This window comes from Paramisgurnus dabryanus, chromosome 23 (genome assembly GCF_030506205.2).
Source record: "Paramisgurnus dabryanus chromosome 23, PD_genome_1.1, whole genome shotgun sequence".
Classification (NCBI taxonomy): Eukaryota; Metazoa; Chordata; class Actinopteri; order Cypriniformes; family Cobitidae; genus Paramisgurnus; species Paramisgurnus dabryanus.
The window spans coordinates 23,013,829-23,039,243 of NC_133359.1; the positions used below are offsets into that span (position 1 = coordinate 23,013,829).

General features: G+C 37.2%; 2 gene segments (V, D, J or C); one reads left to right on the forward strand and one right to left on the reverse strand.

Moving 5' to 3' along the window:
- Positions 1 to 12,198: 12,198 nt before the first annotated feature.
- Positions 12,199 to 13,755, reverse strand: LOC135780816 (Ig kappa-b4 chain C region-like). The segment is given in 2 exon segments: positions 12,199 to 12,609; positions 13,735 to 13,755. A coding segment is annotated over 1 exon segment (249 nt).
- A 506-nt stretch (positions 13,756 to 14,261) lies between these two features.
- Positions 14,262 to 14,913, forward strand: LOC135788196 (immunoglobulin kappa variable 1-27-like). The segment is given in 2 exon segments: positions 14,262 to 14,376; positions 14,497 to 14,913. Coding segments are annotated over 2 exon segments (375 nt in total).
- Positions 14,914 to 25,415: the final 10,502 nt, after the last annotated feature.

The following is a 25,415-nucleotide window of genomic DNA, read 5'->3' on the forward strand; positions in this document are numbered from 1 at the left end:
GTGAGCTGGATATCTGGACTCGCTGGAGGACAGACCCCGGCTGGCATAAGCGATGACACGGCTTTTCCCATCTTGCTCCTGATACAGAGCTGCTCCTATGCCGATGGTGCTGGCGTCAGTGTGTAGCACATAGGGCAGCTTTGGATCAGCAAACCCAAGGACTGGAGAGGTTGTCAGTCTCTCAATGAGGGTTTCAAAGGCCTGCTGGCATGCAGGAGTCCATCTGTCTGTAAACGGTTCTTTAGGGTGGAAGTATTTCACATCATTATCAGTCTTGCTCCTACGCCCCTTCTGGGCAGGTGGATAACGGCGAGTAAGGGCATTCAGGGGTTTCACAATTTTAGAGTAATCTCTGACAAAGCGTCGGTAATATCCAGAGAATCCCAGGAAAGACTGCAACTCTTTGAGAGTCTTGGGCACTGGCCAAGTAGTTAAAGCTCTGATTTTTTCTGGATCAGTGTGAACTCCATCCCTTGACACGACATGTCCCAGGTAGCGCACAGAGGTCTGGAAGAACCGGCACTTGTCTGGGGACAACTTCAGACCGTTGTCTCTGAGCCGTGTCAAAACGTGGGTCAGCCTGGTTTCATGCTCTTCCAAAGACTTGGAAAACACAATCAGGTCATCAATGAAAACAAGGACTTCTTTCAAGTTGATATCTCCCATGCATTTCTCCATCAGCCGTTGGAAAGTGGAGGAGGCATTCGTTATCCCCTGGGGCATACGATTGAATTCATAGAAACCCAATGGACAGACAAAGGCAGTTTTGGGCTTGTCGGTCTCTTCCATCTCAATTTGGTAGTACCCAGACTTCAGGTCCATGACTGAGAACCACTGTGACCCAGAGAGGGCAGAAAAGGTCTCTTCCACATTTGGCAATGCATAGGCATCTTTGATGGTCTGGTTGTTCAACTTTCTGTAGTCCACACCTAGTCTGACATCACCACTTTTCTTCCTAACAACCACAATGGGAGAGGAATATGGAGATTCAGACTCCCGGATGATTTCTGCATCAAGGAGGGTCCGGAGATGTTTACGGACTCCCTCATAGTCTTGGGGATGGATTGGCCTTGATCGTTGCTTAAAAGGTGTTTCATCTTTGAGCTTGATATGATGTTTCACTCTGTCTGCATGGCCATAATCCAACTCATGTTGAGCAAAGACGTCAGAGAACTGCATCAGTCTGTGTGTGACTCTGTCTTTCCAGGACTCTGGCAGTGGAGAGTCACCGAAGTCAAACTTCATGTCAGGTGTCTCAGTTGAGCATAGCTGCTGGGAGGACAGCTGACAACACTTGACTGTCTCATACTGCTTGGATTCCAAATAAGGGCTGGAAATTATGTCAAGGGGGTGGTCAGCTCAGCCATAACACAGTTTACAGGCAGTGTGATGTCATGCTTTGTTTCATTTCTGACCCACACAGGAAGCTTGGAGGGGTGCTGTGATGGCAAGGTGATGAGGCAAGTGTCCACAAAGATTCCACCTGGCAGGGTTGAGGTAGTCGGATGTTCAACTAGGGCACATCTCTCAGAGGTGACATTGCTGGTGCTCACTTGACCCTCCAATGGAACTTTTCCTCCAGCGGGGATTACTTTGGGCTCTTTCCCTCTCAGTGTCACTGTTCCAATGTGTCCACTCATTCGTTGCTTCTTCCTAAGTGCCAGCATCTTCAAAATCTGTGTGTATCCAGGCAAATGGGAAATCAGGCTGGAGGTGTGGTGATCACAGTGCTCATCATAAAGCATATCCAGTGTGTTGGTGCCAATTAAAACAGGTATGTCACTGCTGGAGCGGATGTTGGGGATGACTAAAGCTAGGGTGTGTACTTCAGGTTCTGTGTCAATGAACTCCTTGGGAAATGCTATCTTGAGCTCTACATACCCGAGGTATGGTACAGACTGTCCATTAGCTCCCTCAACTTCAAGGAAATGGCTCATGGGATGGATGGGCTGATGGGACAGGTGGTTGTGATAGAAGGACAGGGATACAGTTGTCACCTGAGAGCCTGTGTCAAGCAAGCCGTTGCAGTGCATGCCAGAGATGGTGAGGTTAGCAGTGCACTTATGACCAATGAGCCCTCTGGGAACGTTGGGATGTTGCTTTGAGCCTGCATAAGAGAGCCTTGCTTTAGTCTGTGGGGTTGTGGGGCAGGGGGTTGTCTCAGTTTCTGTTTGCCCCATAACAGAAACTAATGCTGGTTTAAACGAGCAGAACCGGAAACACCATGGACTCTGTCCCAGGCCTGCTGCTTCTCTCTGAGCTCCCTTCTTTTAGCATCAACCAGTGCTGGATTTGCCGGGTCACTGCACACAGAGGAGAGGTGGCCATCTTCTCCACAGTTAAAACAGTAACCAGGTTTTGGCCTCTTGGAGACTGTCTCATCACGCATGGGTTGTGCGTGGTTGGAGTTAGCCTTCGTTCCAGCTCTGTTTACATCCTCTTTCTTCTTCGAATTTTTTTTTTGATTGCTCAGACTGTGAGGCTGTCAGGGAGGCAAGCTGAGCTTTAAGTTGAGCAATCTCCTTTCTCATTTGCTTCTCACCAACAGAGAGTGTCTCTGTGACTTGCATGTCAATGCCGAGCTCATCTACATTGCAGTCCCACACGTGGCGGTGTTTGGACTGGACTTTGGTTCTGGAGAGGCCCAAGTGTTGGGACATTCTGTTTGATTTTGCAGCCTGCCTATCCTCCTCAGTCCGCAGAAGCAATAACAGATCAGAGAATGGAGGTGGAGCATTCTTCTTGTGCTCAAGCTGAAGACTGGAAATGAGAGTATTGTTCCAACAACCTCTACAAAACTGTTTTAACAGCTGGCAGTCAAAGTCACTAAATAGAATGCCTCGTCTTTGCACGACCCTGTTGAGTGCTGCCTGCAGACGGCTCAGGTAAGCAGAGGCAGTGCCGGCCTGAGCCTCTTGGGGGCCCTAAGCAGAATGTGTTTGGGGGCCCCCCCTCCCACCACCCGGACACAAATGTCACGCTCTAATGTTACATTATAAATGAATAATAATTTAAATAATGAAAAAAATCTATACTTAAATAAAATACTTTATTCTTCAATGTGTCATGTCATATTAACAGGCTATGGAATGTTAACATTGGCCAACAAGAAAAACCTCATCTGCTGCATCATCAGCTGTGGAGACACTGACACTTGATGAAACATCAGGGGCGGGTGGAGTTGGTTGTGCTCCAAAGTACTTCAACAGTGTTCCTGAAAAAAATAGCATTGGATAAGTGCATAGTTGATCGAGCAGAATGAGTTTATTTTGCTTATTTTTCATTACTTACACAACAAGCAATAAATAAATAAATAAATATAGGATATCACTGTTACATCACTACCCACCATATAAATAAGATTGAAGTCCATTTTCATCACAGAAATCTCCCTACCCAACATGGTATTGGTATATATTCTCATAAAGTCCAATACCATCTCTTACCAAAGATCTTAGACAGAGAGCGCATGTGCTTTGCCTATGAAGCTGGAACGTTACCGATGTTGGAACGTTCACTTCAACACATACAGCAATGCTAGCTAGGGGTGTGATGGATCACAAAACTCACGGTTCGGATCACATTATGGTTTTTGAGGCACAGATCTGATCATTTTTCGGATCAGCAGAATAAGGGGTTGGAAAAACTAATAAAAAAATGAAGAAATTACTTACAAACATTTATAAAAAGAACAAAGTTGCCAGTAAGTAAGGGCTAAAATTAGCATTAGGTACAGAAATCAAATCAAATGAATCATAGCACTTTATTGTATGAATTAAATATAATTATTCTTTTTTAGAGCTACAGAAGTGATTTTCTCTTTGTCTTGGAAGGTTTGATTAACATTAATGACACAGACTTAATTAGGTTAATTAAGGTTACTGTCTCTTTAAGAGAAGCACGGACCTGGTTTCTGCCTAATCTAATTAATCTTCTGTGCAACAACACGCTCACACTTACTGATAATGGGGACAATCAAACTGGGTGCTGAATCCCTCAATGTGAATAATGTCATAAAATGTAAGAAAGGGACAGCACTCACAGTTCAAGCTTCAAAAATAGCGTTTAATCGCCCACAACGAACGTTTCGGGCTGAACGCCCTTCTTCAGCGTACTGGCGATTTCCAAAAATCGCCAGTACGCTGAAGAAGGGCGTTCAGCCCGAAACGTTCGTTGTGGGCGATTAAACGCTATTTTTGAAGCTTGAACTGTGAGTGCTGTCCCTTTCTTACATTTTCTGCCTAATCTATACATAAACCGTCTAAAGACATAAACAACTGTTTTTATTGGAAAAGAGTACTGTGGAGATCATTTTGTTTGTATGTGCCCTGTCAAGAACAGAAAGATTTTATGTGTGCCCTACTAAGTGCACTTATACGCGGCGCGCTCACACAGACGGAAATACAGACGGCGGAGCATAAAAACGTTATGTTCTTTTCAGTGCTCTATTCCTCAAATATATGTTAATGGACTACAGTATGACACAAAATAGCGTAACTCTCTCTAAAGTTTAAACATCAAGTGTTAGTGTTCTGATCTCTGAAGGGAGCTGGGCTGGACAATTTAAACCGCATGGGCTTGCAGAATGCTGCTCACTTTAGCGCCTTTTTGCGGGATAAATTTTTAAAATCACTTGAAATGTTAACTTTTGCAAGCCTTTGAAACACGTGCAAATGATAAACTTTCACTATTTAAGCGCATGCGAGCCGAACCGTGGGTCGATCACGGTCACAGATTAACGTCGATCTGTCACACCACTAACACAAATTAAACATACTGTATATAATCATGCAAACATACCTTTATCTTGCTCTTTTTTCTCATCCTCGGTCCTTTTCTTTGTTCTTTTTTCGGCCCCAGAGGGATATATCCTTTTTTTTGACATGTCAAATGGCTCATCATTATTTACAGTGAGTGACGATGTTGTGCACTTGCGCGCCGACGCGCAGGTGGCGCAGGTGTCTATGTTGCGCCTGACTAAAACGCTAGCACTGCAGACACATAGTTTTCTGCCAATCAAAATTTTCTTGTCTTTAATTATTCATTTATAAATTCGTATTCATTCATTCATCCATTTATATTACCTGTTTAAGTTATTTAATTGTATAAAAAAATAAAAATAAAAATAAAAAAACGATTGGGGCGGGGGCCCCCTGGTGGCCAGCGGGGCCCTAAGCAGCCGCTTGGTTCGCTTATGCCTCGGACCGGCCCTGAGCAGAGGGCTTCTCACCAGCATCCTGGTGGGTGTTAAGAAACTTTGCGAAAAGCTCATCGCCATCTTCAACTGTGCCATAGGCAGAATCAAGGATGTGGAGGTGGGCATTGACATGAGCATAAGGCCCTAAGTGTTTCACCAGGTTGGCTGCAGGAGGCAACAGGCTCTCCACAATCTTCCTTGTCACGTGCCTTTCAGACACACATGGGTCAGAAAGAAGAAACTCAGTGTGGCTGCGCCATGTTTCATAGTCCACTTCATGGTTAGGGGTAGGCAGTTTACCAGAGAAGAACCGCAGTTTAGTGCTGCTGTGAGAAGACATGCTGTCTGTGCCACGGACAATGTGCTCTACTACCACCTTCTGCACCTCAGGCGTTGTGAGCTGATTCACAGGAATTGTGTATGATGGTCGTCTGCCGAGGGAGGGAACATCAGTAGTGTCGAACTGTACTGGAGAAGTGCCACTAAGAACATCGGCTGCCATGACGGATGGTGAATTAGAATTGTGGGGATCAAAAGATGCATGCCGGTGGTCAGAGGTTGCTGATGGGCTGTGCATTCTTGAGACACCTGAGCTTTCAACAGGGATGGATGGTAAGGAAGGGGGTGCTTCAGTTCCAAGAGAACCCTGGAGATGGGAGAGCTCGTCATGCAGAAATGACTCCCAGTCCAGACCGCTCAGTTTAGATATGTCTTTTAAGGAGTCAAGGTATGTCTGTGTTAAACTACTTCCCACATACCTTAAATAAACACTAGACAGTTGCCTAATGCAGTGGACAGTGCTGGGATCATCTGGGGAAGGCCTATAGAGTGGTAACTGACCTAAATTTTTTATTGTAAGCCCTGACTCAAACTCAACTATGATTGTGTTTTGTAATTCTGGATCAGAGCTACTTATGTATCACCCTTGAGAAAGGCCCATGTTCCTCTAAGAACCTAAATATTTCTCATTCTGCATCATATCACTCATACCACTGACTAAGACTGAATTAGGCACTTTAACATTCTTTTGTTTAACCACATCCATTTCAAATGTACAGTTTCAATTAAAAATCTAAGTTTCAATAGAAAATATGTAAATGCAAAGAGAAAATATATATACACTTTAAATATTAATTACAAAATTGTCAACACTGCCCCCTCCTGGCTGGCTCGCCAAGATTTATGTAGCACCTCTCTGCTCTACTTGACTAGAATAAAAATGTATTGCTTTAAAATAAAAGGAGGTGCCTCTATAGGTTATGATTTTGTTTAGGCCAGTTCTAGGTTCAGCATTGAGGGGGGGGGGTAAATTGACAAGGACAATGTGTAAGAGTGGAAGAAAAATGCAGTAATTTTATTACAGCAATAAATTATTTAAAATATTTCATTCTGATCACAAAAGAGAGAACCACAGTTAAATATTGAGGAATATATAATAATAATAAATACACATAAATAAATAATAAAATAAATAAATAAGAGCTCTTTTCCCAAAGTTTCAAATAAAAGCTTTCCAATAAAATGATTAAAAGAAAAGAAATAGTCCTGTACCCGGGTATGTAAGGTGTATGTGTCAGTGTATGTGTGAAGGCTTATCTGTGTCCAAGGAACACAGGTTGATCCAAGGGTAGAGTTCAAGGGGTTTGGTTTTCCAGTGTGAAAAGGAAAACTAGTTCAATCAAAATCCAATGGGACTGACTCGCCATCCAGTGTTCCAGCTCAGTGTTCCAGCTCAATAAAAAAAACAATCTGCATGCAGCAGTTTGAGAATACTAATTAACATCATATATTAAATATCAAAATCATAAGATCTCTTTAAATTCCAATACAACTACAGTTCAACAAGTTTTATTAACTTGCATCGCTCGTAATGAGAGAGAGAAAGTGCCATTCTCACTCACACAGGCTATGTGTGCCCACCTCTAAACATTCTAATATTAATGTCTATTAAAATAAATAAAAATAAAAACATATAATGTAAACAGCTTTTTGTTCTTGCTATATTTATATTTATTCTGTGTCTTAATATGTATATATTGATATAGTTATTGAGCAATCTAATGCTAAAGTTATGGTCTTAGTAACCAAACTTTAAGGTGGGTTACTATGGAAATAAGTACATATAGGCATGTATACATATATGTGTCTTACATATATTGAAGAAGTTTATTTTAATCTTTAAATGTGCATCATGAGTTTACCATTATAATACAACTATGTCTTATGTGTTAGGAGTTTTAAAAGCCATCTGTGTGGATTTAAGAACAGCTGTCTGTATTCATGTTTCAGGGCACAAAGGGTTTTAGTATTAGCAAATAGCCAAGGGTCAAATAGGTCAAGGAAAGGAGACACTGGTCTGAGGGATGTCATGTGGTTTTTGCCTGAACAGAAACATATTGTTTTAAGCATAAGGAGGGGAGGGAGCCAAAGCAAATCCTATATTGTTTTAACCATGAGGGGAGGGAACAAAGACCTATATATTTACCAAGCCCTGGCTCAGAGGGTCAGACTGATTTGGAGGATCCTCCCAGGACTTCACTCTGGTTCTGGGGGGATTCACCAGGGCGGCCTCGGCTTCTTATTTTGTCCGGAAAATAAAAGTCTATCTCTTGAAATCAAAACCTAAGACTGTAGATTGTTTCATTTGAGGAAAAGGAAAACCACAACAATATTTCACATGTATGTCCATATATGGGAAAATATATGGCACTTACATGAAAACGGCCATTTTTGCTATATTTTGAAATATATTTTTCATATATGTCCATGTATTTTACATATATGAATTTTGCATATACTTTCATATATGCAGCAGACATACATGGGCACTGATATTATATATGTAATTTACATATATTGACATATATTACATTTCTGTATGGGACCACTCGGTCTGCTCCATATAGGACCGCTTCAGCATTGGCTTTACGACCGAGTTCTGAGGACAGTGTGGCTCAGCTGGTTACTTCGGGTAACAATTACGTGCCTAAAGTTCCCACCACTCCTTTCAGAGATCAGGTGGTGAACTTGCTGCCTTTGGAGGAGGCAAATTCAGCTATGGCTTTGTCCTGTACGTGCACTACGTGTATATGTGGATCGGACTCAAAGCTTTCGCACCACAGAACAGCTCTTTGTCTGTTACGGTGGTCAGCAGAAAGGGAAAGCTGTCACTAAGCAGAAGATGTCTCATGGGATTGTAGACACAATATGTTGAGGAGCATTGGCTGCCAGCTTCTTACTAGATGTATCCTTGAGAACCTGGGTGAGGCTAGCGCCCCCCTTGAGGGTTCCTATGTGTGTATTCCGTGGAAAGTTCTTTTTCTACCACGTTTCCCTTAGCAGACCTCGCTCTGGGCCTCTCTAGGACGAGATATTACTAAGGGAGTTCATGTTATGACCTTGAGTCTTTAAACCATCACCTTAGTGGAAGTCGAGTTCACTTCCCAGTTCGCCTAGTTCACTATCGTGGGTTAAGAAACAAGAAGTGACCGGCCTCTGCTCCAACCACATTTCTGTCTCCCTAAAAAGGAGGGTCAGAAGGTTTACGGAGGCACTAGAATGTTCAGCTTCAGTGGCGCTTTGGTAGGAATTCCCAATTAGTCGGTCATGACGTGATGTCATTGTGACCGACTGAAAGGGACCGTCTCAGTTACATATGTAACCCTCATTCCCTGAAGGAAGGGAACGGAGACGTCACGTCCCGTCGCCACAATTTGCTGTTTCACTGCTGATACCGGCCGGGCACTGATGCTCGGCTTTCTCAGCGAAAATAGTGATTCGATGTTTGCACCTGTCTCTCGTTAAATACTCGCACGGCGAGGCGCGACGCAAATACCTGCATGCCAATTTCATTGGCGTTTTAGAAGTTTCTCGAAGTAGATTGGTCCCGCGAGACGCGTTCCCAATTTGTAGGTCGTGACGTCTCCGTTCCCTTCCTTCAGGGAACGAGGGTTACATATGTAACCGAGACGTTATTTGGACTTCTCCAATTGGAACTGCTTGACAACACATCAGAAATTTGATTAAGTCTGTTCTGCTGCAAAAAAACTAAACATTGTCAAAAATTCAGGGCGAAAATCTTTCGTTAGTACACAATTTACAAAACTCACCTATTGGCACCTGTCTGATGGTGAAATGCTTACTCTATATCACTCTTTGTAGTCCGATATCTGTTCACAATATGCACACAAAGATTATGTTAATGTTCAAAAACATTTTAAAATAAAACATAATTATAATTGAAATCTAAAAAAAGTGAATATACATATAAAAAGTTTCCAAACCTATTAAAAACATTAATTGTACACTAATTATAGTAAAAATTTAAATGTTTAAAGATTTCAAACAAGAATTCAGAGTTGTGTACTTATTATATCTCCTATTTCTGTTGTTGTTGTTTTTAACAAAGTAAAGTATTAATAAAGGGTTCAAGTGATCAACTGTGGATCCCACAAATTAGATGAAAACATTCAAATAAATAGCAAAAGAATGACTGTGGAAACACATAAGATAAAACCAATTGTTAATAACACTATTCCGTAATACATTCTTCCTGAACTGTTAAAAAAATGTCAAGATGATATCAAAGCCACACACTTATGCCTAAACATGTTTAATATTTATGATACGGATCAGGGCGGTTCCGACGTTCTTCCGATCAGGTTCAGACACTCCTAACACACATCACACCAAGGGAAAATCTAATAAGATAATCTGTATAACCATCAAGATAATCAGGACATAGAGGATTGAAGGAAGGGGGGAAATCGGACAAAATCAGCCGGATTATCTTTTAGTGTGTACCCAGCATAAAGTTACAATTACTTGGATTTGTAAACTATTTACAATGAATATTCACTGTGCACATTGGATTTTTTTTCCTAGTTCCAAATGTAAGAAGATTTATCAAAATTCAATTGAAAAAAAAAACAACAACTTTAGAGCTACTTACCAAATCAGGGGTGACGATAAGACGGCGCTTACGACAACATGGGCAATAAGACAAATGAAAATAACTGAGGTGGTGGTGGTTTGAAGTAGGGGGATAAAATTGCAGATTCCAAACAAATTAAAGGCGGAGTCCATGATGTTTGAAAGCCAGTGTTGATATTTGAAATCGCCTAAACAAACACGCCCCTACCCCAATAGAATCTGGACCTTCTGTTGATAGACCCGCCCCACACATACGCAACCCGGCATTTGATTTGATTTGATTGGCTATAAGTGTGTTTTGGTAGTCGGCCCATCTCCTTTTCCAAACCGTTTTTCAAACATCGTGGACTCCGCCTTTAAACTTTCCTGAGGGAGAGATAAGACCCACTCACCAGAACATCATAACGTTGATAACCTCATGACACTACTGTATGGTTCCTTAGCTTTTTGAGCATTCCACAGAAATTAGCAATAAAATATTGAGTTCAATTCAATTAACGTGGCATAAATCTCAACAGACTTATAGTTTGGTCAACCGCATAACGACATTTGACTGTTATGACCTTATTAGTTATGAGCTACAAGTCTTTGGGATTACAGTGTTGTTAGATGTTTGTAATTTCTACAGTTCTCTCATTTAGTTTTCATTTATTTTACTTGTGAACACTTTGTAACTCTTTCATATACATACACAAACCTTAACTTTAGACAAATGCATGTTGCACATTACTTTTTAACTTTTATTCAAAGTTTTATATTAATGTATTAATTTTCTAAGATTTTATTTTTATTCAGAATAATTTTTAGCATGCACGTCCATTGAATAATGATAGTGTATTAGTCTGTATGAGCAGAAGTTTCCTGTCGTCTTCTTTGCATTGTGTTGTCATGCTTCAGTGATGTGTGAGTGTTTATAGTGCTGTGAGTTTAACACTTCATGACTGAGATCAGAACAGAACAGAATCTTCATCATCACACAAACCAAAAGAACAACAATGACTTTCATCATCATCTTCATCTGGACACTCACAGTCTTTACTCAAGGTTTGTGTTGTAACATTTTTATCATGATCATTAATTCATTGAAGAGTGAAATATTGATTTGTTTCAGTGTTGTCTTATATTTCATTCTTGTTGTTTCTTTCAGTGTGTAGAGGACAGTACACTGTTACTCAGAGTCCATCAAAAACAGCAGTTCAACCAGGACAACAAGTTAAAATAAACTGTCAAGTCAGCAGTGCAGTGTATAATGGTAACTGGTTACACTGGTACTTACAGAAACCTGGAGAAGCTCCTAAACTCCTCATATATTATACAACAAACCTCTACACAGGAACTCCATCAAGATTCAGTGGCAGCGGATCAAACACAGATTTCACTTTGACCATCAGTGGAGTTCAGACTGAAGATTCAGGAGATTATTACTGTCTGAGTTTACACAGTGGTCCAGTGTACACACAATGATAAAGAGTGATACAAAAACCTCTGTCAGTCAGACTCACAGTGACTGAACTCATACACCTGACAGATACTGCAGATGATGACGCTGATAGTTTATTTCACTTACAGATCATTCATTTTCTACTATAATTTATTTACATGACAACTTTATTTATTTTTTATTTTATTTATTTTATTTTTGATATTTGTAAATCATATTATTAATTTATTGTCTGTCTATTATTTTCTGCTGTGTTAAAACAGCTTCAACATTTATGATTTTTATTATTATTGTACTACAGTTTAATTCACAATATAAAAACTCATATAGAGAAACATCAGTCAGTATCATTCAGTCAACAGCTGTATCACAGATACTGAAGGAGTCACATGAGAATCAAACTAAACACACCAATCACTTCATGTTCAAGGTTCTTCATTTTATTTGACTGACAGTTATGTTAATTTACTTCATCTGCAGGTGTTTTCATGCTTCATTGAGTCAGGTTTATTTATAAAATGTGAGCTTTCATATTCAAAACAGACAAATGAGTCAAAGACATAAAGATAGAATATGATTTTATTTGATGAATTGTCACACAATCATGAGTGAATGAATAAAGCAGACATAGACTTGTATTGTTTGATGTGAGATGAGAGAGAGAAATGAAGAGAAACACAGTTAGTCTGTTAGTCTTGATGTGAGAGTGAGTGGATCTACTGTGAACACTGATCTCTCCTCAATTCTCCAGTGACTTTATCACGCTGGTCTTTCTGTGTGAGCTCACAGCTGACTGAGATCACTGAGCTCCACTCCTGCTCAGAGAGAGTCAGACTGCTGCTCCAGCTGTACAGACCGTCCTTCTCCAGGAGAGCAACACTGCTGTACTGAGACCTGCTGCTGATCCCGTCCACCTTCCAGTTCAGACTCCAGTCTGAGGGGAAGCCCTTGTTGGCCACACACATCAGTGTTGCTGTTTGCTTTGTGGAAATCTCTTCACTGGACGGCGGCAGGACGCTCACTTTAGGACGACTGTTGGCTGACAATCACATCAATAGTCAATAACTCACACAAGAAGGAAAAAATAACTTTACTCTCTGTATGTTAAACATTAAAGATCATAATAATAAATGAAGTTTAGGTCTCCTGAAGAGTTTTTAATCATATAGCTGCATTAAATGGCTAATATCACTTTTGTCATGTTCATCTGAAGGCTTTGAATCACTTTTTGTTACTTCAATGGAAATAGAAATGAAAAAATATAGAGGCGGTTTCCTGGACAGGGTTCATATAAATAAAGGATTAGGGCTTAATTATATGAACACACTTTAGTTTTAACAAACAAACCTTACAATAAACATTAATGGCGTGCACAGAGACAAAACAATGGCACTGATATGTTAAGATATTTCAGTGCAAACTTTTTTAGTTAAGACAGCTTAAACATATATTTTAGTTTGGGATAAAACTTAAACTCTGTTGGGGAAATTGACCATGTATTCATTATATGAAAAAAATAAGCATTTGAAATATTGTATAAAGGACAGTAAGTTAAAGTCTTCACAGTTTTTGTGTTATACTGTATATAAATATATAACATTTATAAATAATATTATTAAAAAGTTAAGCATACATTTAAAAATATCATTTATCACATGAAGTCTTGCACCAGATAACGCTTTCTAAATTGAATTTTAGTTAAGCCTAAATTAAATTCCAGTTAATATGAAATCAATCACATTGCAAAAAAAATCTGTTGTAAACAATAAACAAGCTTGAAGTTTGAGAAGTTTAACTTACTGTTTACCAAATGCTATAAATATTTTTGTAACCCAGTTAGTTGTAACTACACACCAAATAATAAAACGGAGCTGCACTTTGTTAACAAAACACAATTTGAGCCCATAAACAAAATAAGACTAAATTTTGAGTTCATATACAGTAAGTGTAAAAATTTAAAATCATTTTGAGTTTGAGAAAACCCACAAACTTTCTATATGTACAAATGGTTAAACACGAACAAATATTAGTAAAACATTCAGGGTGCTCTATGCAATAACTTATACAAATAAAACATGCATCACTTCTTGTGTTTCATACCTGATGTATATATTTAGAAACATTTATTTATTGTATTAAAATTATTATTGGATTATTTACTTACTGCCAACATCCAGTCTGGTGCCGCTGCCGAAAGTGTACCACAGTGATACAAACTAATAGAGCGACTGTACAAAAACCTCTACACACTTGACTGAACACAAACTACAGATGAATATACAACACTAACATCACACAACACAAACAAATATCGTGAAGATCTCTGAATGATTTGTATCTAAGTAATAAACATAAAACTATTACAAAATCTTTTGAAATGGTTGAACTTTCTCTCAGTATCATTTGGTTTTCATTTATTTGCTTGTGTTGTGTGAACACTTTTTAACTCTTTCACCTGCATACACAAACTTGAATATTTAGACAAATTAATTTTGCACACTAATGTTTTACATTTATAAAAAATGTATTGTTTATATAAGATTTTAGTTTTTATTCAGAATATTTTTAGCATGCAAGTCCATTGAATAGTGATAGTGTATTAGTCTGTATGAGCAGAAGTTTCCTGTCGTCTTCTTTGCATTGTGTTGTCATGCTTCAGTGATGTGTGAGTGTTTATAGTGCTGTGAGTTTAACACTTCATGACTGAGATCAGAACAGAACAGAATCTTCATCATCACACAAATCAAAAGAACAACAATGACTTTCATCATCATCTTCATCTGGACACTGACTTTCTACATTCAGGGTGAATATTTTTTAATAGTTAAAGCAAGTTTAATTTAATTATTTTGTTGTCTGGCACATATGTAAATATTTTAATGTTTCTTTTACATATACAATAAATACCTCAAATATTTTTTTTCAGAGAGTTGTGGACAAGTGACAGTGACTCAAACACCACAGATGACATCCATTACACAAGGAGGAACCGTTGAAATCAGCTGTAAAACAAGTCAGCCAATTTCTGGCTGTAGTGACTGTGTTTCATGGTATCATCAGAAACCTGGAGAAGCTCCTAAACTCCTCATTTATTACATCAGGAGACTTCAGTCAGGAACTCCATCAAGATTCAGTGGCAGTGGATCAAACTATGGAAGTGATTTCACTTTGACCATCAGTGGAGTTCAGACTGAAGATTCAGGAGATTATTACTGTCAGAGTTATCACAGTGGTCCAGTGTACACACAGTGATAAAGAGTGATACAAAAACCTCTGTCAGTCAGACTCACAGTGACTGCACTCATGCACCTGACAGATACTGCAGATGATCATACAACACAATAACACACAACACTGATCACACAAATAACACAACATCACCTTATGATCATCAGAAATCATGTTAAGGTTTATACAGGTATGTATTTATGATAAGATAAACACAGATTATTTTTACATCCATCTGTTCATACTGCTTATTCATCAAACCATATGCAGACTTCTCAACTTCAAATGAGAATAAAACACAAGAAATTATTTTTTACAAAAGTGTTTATGCCAGTGGAGAGAAAAACTTTATGCTTTGTTATGATTTGGCTAGCACAATCCATTAGGAAATGTAAAATGTTTATGAGAATTACAAAATGGTATGCAAATAACTTCATAACTGACTATTGCCTTCATTTAAGAGAAGTGAAACTGGTTTGTTTCAGTTCAGATGATTTAACAATCAAACAGTGACACTGGGAGTGAGAAGTGAAAATCACATTTACATTGTCAGGATGAAGAGACTCAGAATAGATCAGCTCTGTCTCCAGAGATCATCTTCACATCACAAGAGATGGATTTTACATTTACTGCAACATGAACCTTTTCATTAACTATTAAAACTATTGAAGATCATGATACAGGACAATCCTGCACAAATACTACTGATGTCATTTTCATTAATGAAGCTGTTAGACACAAATGTAAAGTTTCAGAAGATTTATTGACTGTTTCAGCAAACACAACACATTGAATGATGTAACAGTGATATGACACTTGAGCTCTCTTTCAGTATTGAGTCTTAAATGACTAAAGGTGCAGTACAGTTTTGTGTTCCTGTAGCTCATCTGGTAAATCATTGTGATAGCAGCCCAGAAGGTCATGAGTCCAAGAAACACAAATACTGATAATATGAATATCTTGAATGCAAGTCGATTTGTATGAAAGCATCTATCAAATGAATAATTGTAAACTATCATTAGTCACATTTCCATTATTGGGCCAGTGCGAGCCAAGGCCTTAAACTGGGCCGGGCACCACCAAGATCCTCCAGGTATGAGGCAAAATCAAGATGCATTACTGTCAGGTCATTTGTAGGGCAGCGCTGACATAAACCACACATTCACTGAATCCAACATCACACAACAACGTTCATTTCACTGAGAAGAAGAAAGTTTAATCCTCACATGTGTGAGATTAGCCTACATAATAACACAACACACAAGATGGAGAGAAACAAGGCGGCTGTTTGCTTGGTGAAAGCTAACCCGGTTAGCATTGTTTACTCTGCAAGTTTATAATGGTTGCAAAGCACAAGCAAGAGTATATCATCAGCCAACTTATATGAGGTTACCCAGATCTACTTTTATATTAGCCCACACCCTAGCCTTTTCCAGATGTGAAATTTCTAGATGTGACAACATCGTTATATAAAAGCCAATAAGAAAGCTGTGCAGGAAACAGAGCGAAGGCAACATTGGATTTGAAAACCAAAAGAACAATGAAACAGTAAATGTCATGTGGATGAGACTGACACAGAGTTACAGCCATACTCAATCCACTACAATACACGCTTCAGAGTTTTGAGGCTACAGAATGTGTTTCAGATCCTGCCCATAAGTTTGATGGTGAAACCTCGAGGCCTTGATCTGCACACAACTCTACAGGAGTAAGAGACAAACTGTAGTCCACTATTAGAGGCCATGACAACTGGAAGGCCATGAATCTCAAAGATGTGGTCTACCACCAGCTTAGCAGCATCTTCCTCTAACAAGTATTACTTTTGTCCTGACAGGAACTCCTGACATTTAAACCTGATTTACTTTTATTTTGAGAACTCAGAGAAGGCAAACTTCAGGATGTGTTAGAGCACTAAATAACCTGTAGATAAATACTGTAACACATGAAATGACAAACACAACGCGTTATGACCACTTTAGGAATTATTTACATATCATGGTTAAAAAAACTAATTTTGGACCTACACACGCAAAACAGTGATGAAATAATGCAATATTTGTCAGCTCTGTCAATATGCTGTCATAGTTTGGAATGCAAATGTAATCAGGGCTCAGAGAAAATCGCTGTGTTACTTTCGTCCCGCGTTACTTTTGTCCCAGTTCTCCCATAACCATGTACTTACCAACATTTCATTCATTCATAACATCACCAGGGTGGTGTAATTACATAAATATTACTTCATAAAGTACAAATTTACCATAGTTATTACCATATTATTACCCCTTTAAATCAACATAATTGGCAATGTTATTGTCTGAATATTGCACAGTAACTACTTATAATATGGGGTTTAAAAACAATACCATTTAATTACATAAATATTACCATAAGATAACCCAGTTATTACATAGAAATGAAATAAGCTAGATAATAATATAAACTAATAATATAACTGTAGAAGACATTGCACAATGGGATGAGACCTAACTTAATATGGAAAAGGTTATTTAACATGGCACAATTTAATAAAACATTTTAAATATTATACCACGGCTGTTTAAATACTCGATTCTGATTGGCTGGAAGGTGTGCATTAAAACCGTTAAATGCACAGGTAGTTTGAGTCAGTTTGATTACAACATTGGTTACCATAGTAACACAGTTACACTTGCGTGAGAGTTCTCTACACTTGAGTGAGAGACACATATGTTTATTTAGTTAGGCTAAATGGATGATTTTGCATATCATTTAATTTGAATGGTGAATATGGCAATTTTGAAAAATGGTCCCAGGAACGAGACGAAATAGAAGACTTGATGAAGAAGTTGAATGACAAAAAGCGGCACAAAAATGAACACCGGCAGAGCTAGATAAGATCGAAGACGACAAAGATGAGGTCAATACGAAAAAGACAACTAAATGGGCAGTTAACACTTTCAGTGACTTTTTGCGCCAAATACAGAACAATGGTGATTTCGAGATCTACTGTGCTTCTCTTTTAAATGAGACATTGCAGGGGTGTTGTGATGAAGGTTTAAATAAAGATTTCTTAATCTGTGTTTAAAATTAAGTAGTGCAACAAAACTTGAATTAAAATAAAACTGGGATTAACATACCCAAGATCTAGCTCTTAACTCTGTTTAATTTCAATTGTTGGTGCAACCCACCCTTAATATAACAAACTTATGCTAAGGTCTCTGGGATGTGTATGAAGCTAGGGACGTCAATTTATGCAATTTCCCATATTCAATGAAATAATTGTTAACAGTAATAGTGCAATAAGCCTTTACTGCAGTGGCATATAGCCAATGACATAAAAGTGTGCGTAAAAATGACAGACCTATTCAACATTGCTGCTGCTGGAAAAATTATATCATGGGACAGATATGGAAGCATAAAGCTAAAATTAATTTGTTTCATAATTGACCAATTCTGCAACATCAACACTGTTATAGATCAAATGAATAAAGGACAGCACCATCAGGGTGTCAGGAAGCCTCCCTACCAGTGGCGGCTAAAGACTTCTCTTCCGAGGGGTGCAAATTCAAAATATGTGTTTGCATCATGTGAACCATGTGCGTCATGTGTCTTGTCAAAAAAAGTGCCTGCTGCACACGCGTCAAAATGGTTTATGCAGTGCTGTAATCCAGGGTATACACAGGCATACAGCGTATTTCCACTTCTCTTGTAGCGAATTCAATCGCATGATGTGAATAAACACAAATATACCCTAAAACACTCAGTAAAATAAGTTACTTATGATAAGGAGGACAGAGGCACCGTATTCCTTTAAAATATGATTTGCCTAAACGCCATTGGGCTAGGTTTCCGTCAATCTGACAAACGCAATTGGATTAGAGAACTGTCAATCACTACCTGGTTCACTGCCTGTCATCATTAATAGAAAAAGATGAAGCGAACTACTGAAACCTTTTTTTTCAGATTTACAAACAACCTCGCAATGCTACATCCCCGTTTTTAGCTAGCAGTTCAAGCTAACCTAGTAATCAACATCAGTGTTTTTAGCCAGCAGCTCAGCTAACGATTGCAAAGCACCCTCATCCGCTCCTTCCGCCTCCCACACCCCAAGTCAGAGAGGATGCCGACAGAGATTCAGCCCGTCCCGCTACAGTTTCCAACGAAGACGTCAAACAAAGTTAGCACTTTTAAATAACAGGAACTTGTAAATTATTTTAATAACTTATCGCAGGGCTCGAAATTACAATTTTTCCCGGCCATCTGTCAAGACAATAAATCTGTTTAAAATCATTAAATCAGTTATTTGTTATGTCATATTTAGATGCACTAACCAACTACAGTACTTGACATTAGGTTACTTGACTAAAATATTTAAGCATCAATTTAGAAACCCTGCGGTTAAGAGTGTCATATGTTGTAAAATGTATTTAAATACAAATAAAATACTGTTATTTTTATATTTTTATGAAAATATTGAGGCTTTTATCCAAAGCAAACTTACAGTGCATTACAAAGTATACAATATTAAAGTTTGTTAAAAAACTAATAATCTATAACTAATAACTATAAACTAATCTCTTAAAACACCATGCTCCCCTCATCTTTTGTGTTTTAGAATATAGTATTAATATATCTTTTATTAATGTATTAGGCCTACCTGTAATATTTGCAAAATGTTCCCCTAAATGTATAATGTTGCATACTCTGGCCTACACTATCTGTTGCAAATCAGCTGTTCCAAAAGATAATTTACAAGAAAAACTACTAGACCAGACTATGTGCAAGGTGAGAGAATAGTTGTCTAATTTTAATGTGTGTTAACAGACTATTGTATAGAGTTCAAGCTGAATCACAGAGGAGAAAATTTTGGTGTGGCTTGGTTGATGTTTACTGCACGCGGATCAGACAGTAATTGTTTTATAGCAGACAAAAGTGTCCACAGTCACAGGTAAGACTGTTTATTTATTTAAATGTATAATTTAATAATCACTATATCAAAGATTTAATGTAATTCATCTGTTTTTTATTAGAGAGCCTCCGGCGTGATCTCTGGATAGGGGTCACTAGCATATTTTACACACACTAGAGGAACAGGACATGCTGGATCTGAGCAGCGCTCTTCATTTATTTTGCTGCCATTTTGTGTTTTTTGACCCGACTGCAAGCAAACCTAGATTTGATTCATGAGAGATGGGATAACCACCCACTGACAACGGAGCAATCCTCACACCAAACCAGCTGTGGGACATCGGACAGATGTAAAATCCCATTGACAAATCAGAAGTATTAAAGTAATTATACATTAAAAATAACATCAGAGACTTGAATGCTATTTGTATTGTATTTATAATAACCAAATGAATTGTGAATTATAATGATGTAAACAAGATGACCACTCCTGATATCAAAAGAGAGGACAGTGGATCTATCGAAGATAAAGACATGGCAATGAATGATCCACAGTTTAAAGGGCCTATAAGTTCTGAACATATGAAGCAGTTAAGACAACATATTAATCCTTTACAACCCTCCAAGTACAATGGCATGGACATTTATATGAGTCCAGTTTGTGCAAAAGCTGCATACTGAAAAGTAGATATTGTTGCATGTACTGTGCTTTTCATTATTTTTAATCTGTGTTACTTCTTTACTAGTAGATGTCAAATAAGCATCATCTCTTGTTTAATCTTTTTTTATTGAGCACATTACAATGAACATTAAGTCCTTAAATCAGAATATTACTGCATACAAAGCTAGCAAATGACAAAGTTGCACAAAGTAACTACATTTCATGGATAAACCCACCGTCTACAGACAGTAGACATATCATCATGTCTGCTGTTAAAGCTGAGAAAGATGTGTGACAACAAGTGTGCTTTTTGTTTTGGTTGACTCCACTTGACTCAACAATTTCCAGGTTAAACTTTGCACAAATTTCCAACGTCTTTATTGTTATAATGAGTTTGATAAACACTAGTTGTGATGTTATGACTTTTACCTGTGAGCAAATAAATATCACCTCCATCTGTCATAGCGTTGCGAGATCTTGACAAATGCTGTTTGTTTGCTGAAATATGTTATAAAGCTCATTTATATTTTCTCTTTTCAACTTCAAAAACCAACCCAGAGTTTCATGAGTTTTCTCAAGTTGCTGAGTGATGCTGATATAAAGAGAAGGAAAAGCTTTAATATGTTAGCACATGACTGTTTACTCCACATACAATGGACAAAGTATATAATAAAAGAATATAATATTCAGTTTCTGTTATAGTTTAATGGTTTTAGGGGCGGTTTCGCGGACAGGGCTTACTATAGTCCCAGACTAAAATGCATGTTTGAGCAGCTTCAATTTAAAAACACCTTGTACTAACATATTTTAACACATATCAGTGCCATTGTTTTACCTCAAGATGCACACCACTATATTTTTTGTAAGGTTTGTTGGTTAAAACTTTTGATTTGTATTTTCAGTACAAATATCTAAAATTTTTTAAATGAAGATGTATTTGCTTGATGAGCAAAATGACCTAGGAAAATAAGTCTAGTTTTTAGACAAAAAATATCAAATTTAAGAGATTTTGTGCTTAAAACAAGCCAAAAAATAAAAATAATAATCTGCAGATGGAATATTTTTTTCTTGAATTAAGTGTTTATGGAAAAAGTAAACTTATTTCAAGAAATTTTTCTTATTTCATTGGCAGATTTCTTTTGCTTGTTTTAAGCACTCATTTACTTAAAATTTATATATTTTTGTCTAAAAACTAGACTTATTTTCCTAGGTCATTTTGCTCATGAAGAAAATAAATCTTAATTAAAGAATTTTTAGATATTTGTACTGAAAACAAGAAAAAAAAATCTTTTTGAAAAATCCAGCTAAGACCAGCATAAGCTGGTAGCTGGTTTTAGCTGGTTTAAGGTGGCAGAACCTGGTTTGAGCTGGTCCTCCCAGCCTGGCAAAGCTGACCAGCTAAGTCCAGCTAGACCAGTTTAATAAGTGATCAAGGCACAGCTAGACCAGCTAGCTACACCAGCAAAACCAGCTAAAACCAAGCTGGGAGACCAGCTAAAACCAGCTCACCAGCTTATGTTGGTCTTAGCTGGAATTTTCAGTAGGGTAAGAAAGTATGTTTTGCAATATAATGTCTGTATGTAAAACAAATTAAAACATTTAACCGACCAGTACAACATTAAATACACTGGAAGAATGATTAAAGGGATAGTTCACCCAAAAATGAAAATTCTGTCATCATTTACTCACTCTTATGTTGTTAAAAACCCACATAAATTTCTTTGTTCTGATGAAAAAAGATGTAGATATGTTGATGAAATGTTTGTAACCAAACCGTTAGTGGACCCCATTCACTTCCATAGAAGGAAACCTACTGCATCTATGTTACTGGCTCGGAAGCGAATAGCCTCTTAATTGAATGATAACTAGTCAGTGGCGGGTGAAGAGTTAATGTTTGTAACCTCTGAAGTCATTTCTGTTGTCAAGGTCACCCTGGCAGACGCTTAATATCGTGACATCATAAAGCCCACGCTCAAGTCATCGCGTGTGGGACAGCACGAGTTGTTCAAGCGTCACATTTGAAGTTTGCGCCTCCTGACAGCTGCTGGATTTCTCCTCCTAAAGGTATTTGTCTTTTGTGGTATTTTTAAGTTCCATTATGAACTAGCAGCCTACCTTTATTAAAGCGGTTTTATAATTAAGAAGAGTGCCTTGGTTTCCTTTTGTTATTTTTGATATTTTGCTTATTTGCCAAAGAGCACCTTCGATTTATATATATTTTTTGACATTTTGTGTTTTGAACGCCGTAGCCCTCCAGCCCCTTATTTGTGGGTGATTGTTTTTGTATTTGTCTTTTATTTAAGTTTTATGATGTTTGCTTATAGCAGTCATTTTAAATGCAGTGTTGCTTACAGAAGTAATGAAATAGGGCAAAGCAATAAATCAAGTTTTTAATTGAGCTGTATCTCCAGAAAAAGAAGAAATGAAGTGATTTTAATTCAGTATGTTGGTTTTCCCCAACAACACTGAAGTTAATTATTTTAATTCTTCTATTTATATAATATTATGAACAATTTCATAGTAAATTCGCTTTTCGATTAGTAATTACAGCAAAATCATTGTTAAACAATTTCCGTGAGTCACTAGATGGCAGCACGGACACAATAAAACGAACATAAGTGACTTATTAATAAACAGCATCCATTATAAAAGCTCAGAAGCGAGCTTTAATTAATAAAACACTGAAAAATACACTAATAGTTAGGGTTTATTGTTTATTGTTTGTTTTGTACCATACATCCCTACTGAAAAAAAAAACTCCTAAAACCAGCATAAGCAGGAGGGCTGGTTTTAGCTGGTTTTGCTGGTGTAGCAAGCTGGTCTAACTGTGTTTTGGTCACTTTTTAAGTTGGTCCAGCTGGACATAACTGGTCAGGCTGGGAGGACCAGCAAAAAACCAGCTACTGCCACCTTAAACACCAGCTAATGCTGGTCTTAGCTGGATTATTCAGTAGGGGTAATAGGTAGATACAAATTAATTACATTTTTTCTCAGTCTCTTTTGAGCATTTCTCAGATCAGAAATAATTTTTTCAAAACACGCTGTTCAACATTCCTATCATCAAGTCAGCTGTGCACAACATACAAGCAAATTCTCATTGTTTCAGACAAATTGTAAATGCTTTGGTACAACGATGCACTTGATCGTGTAAACTTGTCTGCTGTTTGCTACATTTTTAATTGCTTATGCAATTTTTCTGTCAAAATACATTATACTGGATTCTGTTGAATAGTTTTACACCTCAAAACATTTAGACATTAGTTCATGATACAAGGCATGTAATGCAGAATGGTTGACCTTTTGTGATAATCTGTTACTGAAAGCATGTTTTCCATAGGTTTTTTTTTAGTCTTTTGTAAACTGAATTGAAAAATTGCTTTCAAGTGAATATTAAAATTTTGATTTACAGAAAATTTCATGGTACTCAGTAATTCGGTAAGTGAAGGTCATGATGTTAGTAATTATAAAGGTCTTTATCGTAATTACTGAATTAGTTATGATCTGGTACAGTGTGCTGAAGTGAAACTCATGGACATTTATTTTGTTAGCAATTATATTTCAAATGCTGCTCATCCCTGTGCATACCCGCCATTAAATGATGCTGCATTGGTTAAATTCATGGTTAAAATGAACATGAACAAAAAGCTAGCATTTCTCCATAAATTCATATAAGTAATAATACAGTGATTGATATGGGGTGTATTTTATTAAGTTTATTTCTGCTTAATAGACACAACAGATTTGTAAAATTATGAATCTTCAGTATAAGAAACATAGAGAGGTGGTTTACCAGACAGAGATTAGCTTAAACCAGGACTAGGCCTTAGTCCTATTGGATAATCAAAATATTGTCAGTGTATTAAAACTTTCAGGAAAAATGTTTAAAACATTTAAAAATAAAAACTTAATCCTACTTATAATGAAACCAGTGATATAGTGAATGATGTTGTATTTTTATATTGTATATTGATGTTGAGTGTTTCTGCATTAAGTTCTAGATGAGAGCTGAGTTGCCGTGGCAACCGTGACGCATCATCAGTCAACAAAGAGCAACAACAAACTCTCATCTCTCTCAACTCTTCTCTTTTATTGTAAAAGGTTAGTAAAAAATATTACATTTCAAAGAAAAAACATTGTAATTCACACGCTTTAATGTCAAAGTAAAGTTTTTATGGAATATTTGATAACAGTTTAACATAAACATTAGTAAATACATTAACTAACATGAACAAACAATCAACTATATAGTTTTTCAGCATGTATTAATTCTTGTTCATGTTACTTAATATCAATACAGTTATTAATGTTAGTTCATGGTGCATTAATTACAGTTTTTCTCAGTTGCTTTGAACCTTAAAATCAGAACAGTCTGTATAAACATTATGGATGCCCTTACGAAACAAAAATATATTGCAGTATATGGGAAAATATCATGCAATATATTAGGCAACATATTCCCATATATGGGATTTAATATTTATATTTTCCAATATATTGAAATATATGCATACACCATACATGTATATATGATACAAAATATATTGCAAACAAGACCAAAAAGGGCACTACATTTTTACATGTAATAGTTTGTCTTTATCTGCTTTAATATATTGAAATATATGCATACACCATACATGTATATATGATACAAAATATATTGCAATCAAGACCAAAAAGGGCACTATATTTTTATACTATATTTTTTAATGTAATAGTTTGTCTTTATATGTATGTATGTATGTGTGTGTATATATATATAAATATACATACATACATACATACATACATACATACATACACATATATATATATATATATATATATATATATATATTTATAGAAAATATATTGCAAACAAGATCATATATATTTAGGCGTCAGAGCACGTAGCTCACAATGCTCAAGTAGGAAGCTGAGATTCAGGCGCGAAGAGAGGACAGTATGCATAACAGACACCAGCAACAAGGAGGCTGCTAGATGGGTCCTGACCTATGATCCTGACCCACACTCCTAATCAATAGGTGGCGGTAATGCACATAAAAGTTGTTTGCCAACTGCCAGTAAAACTC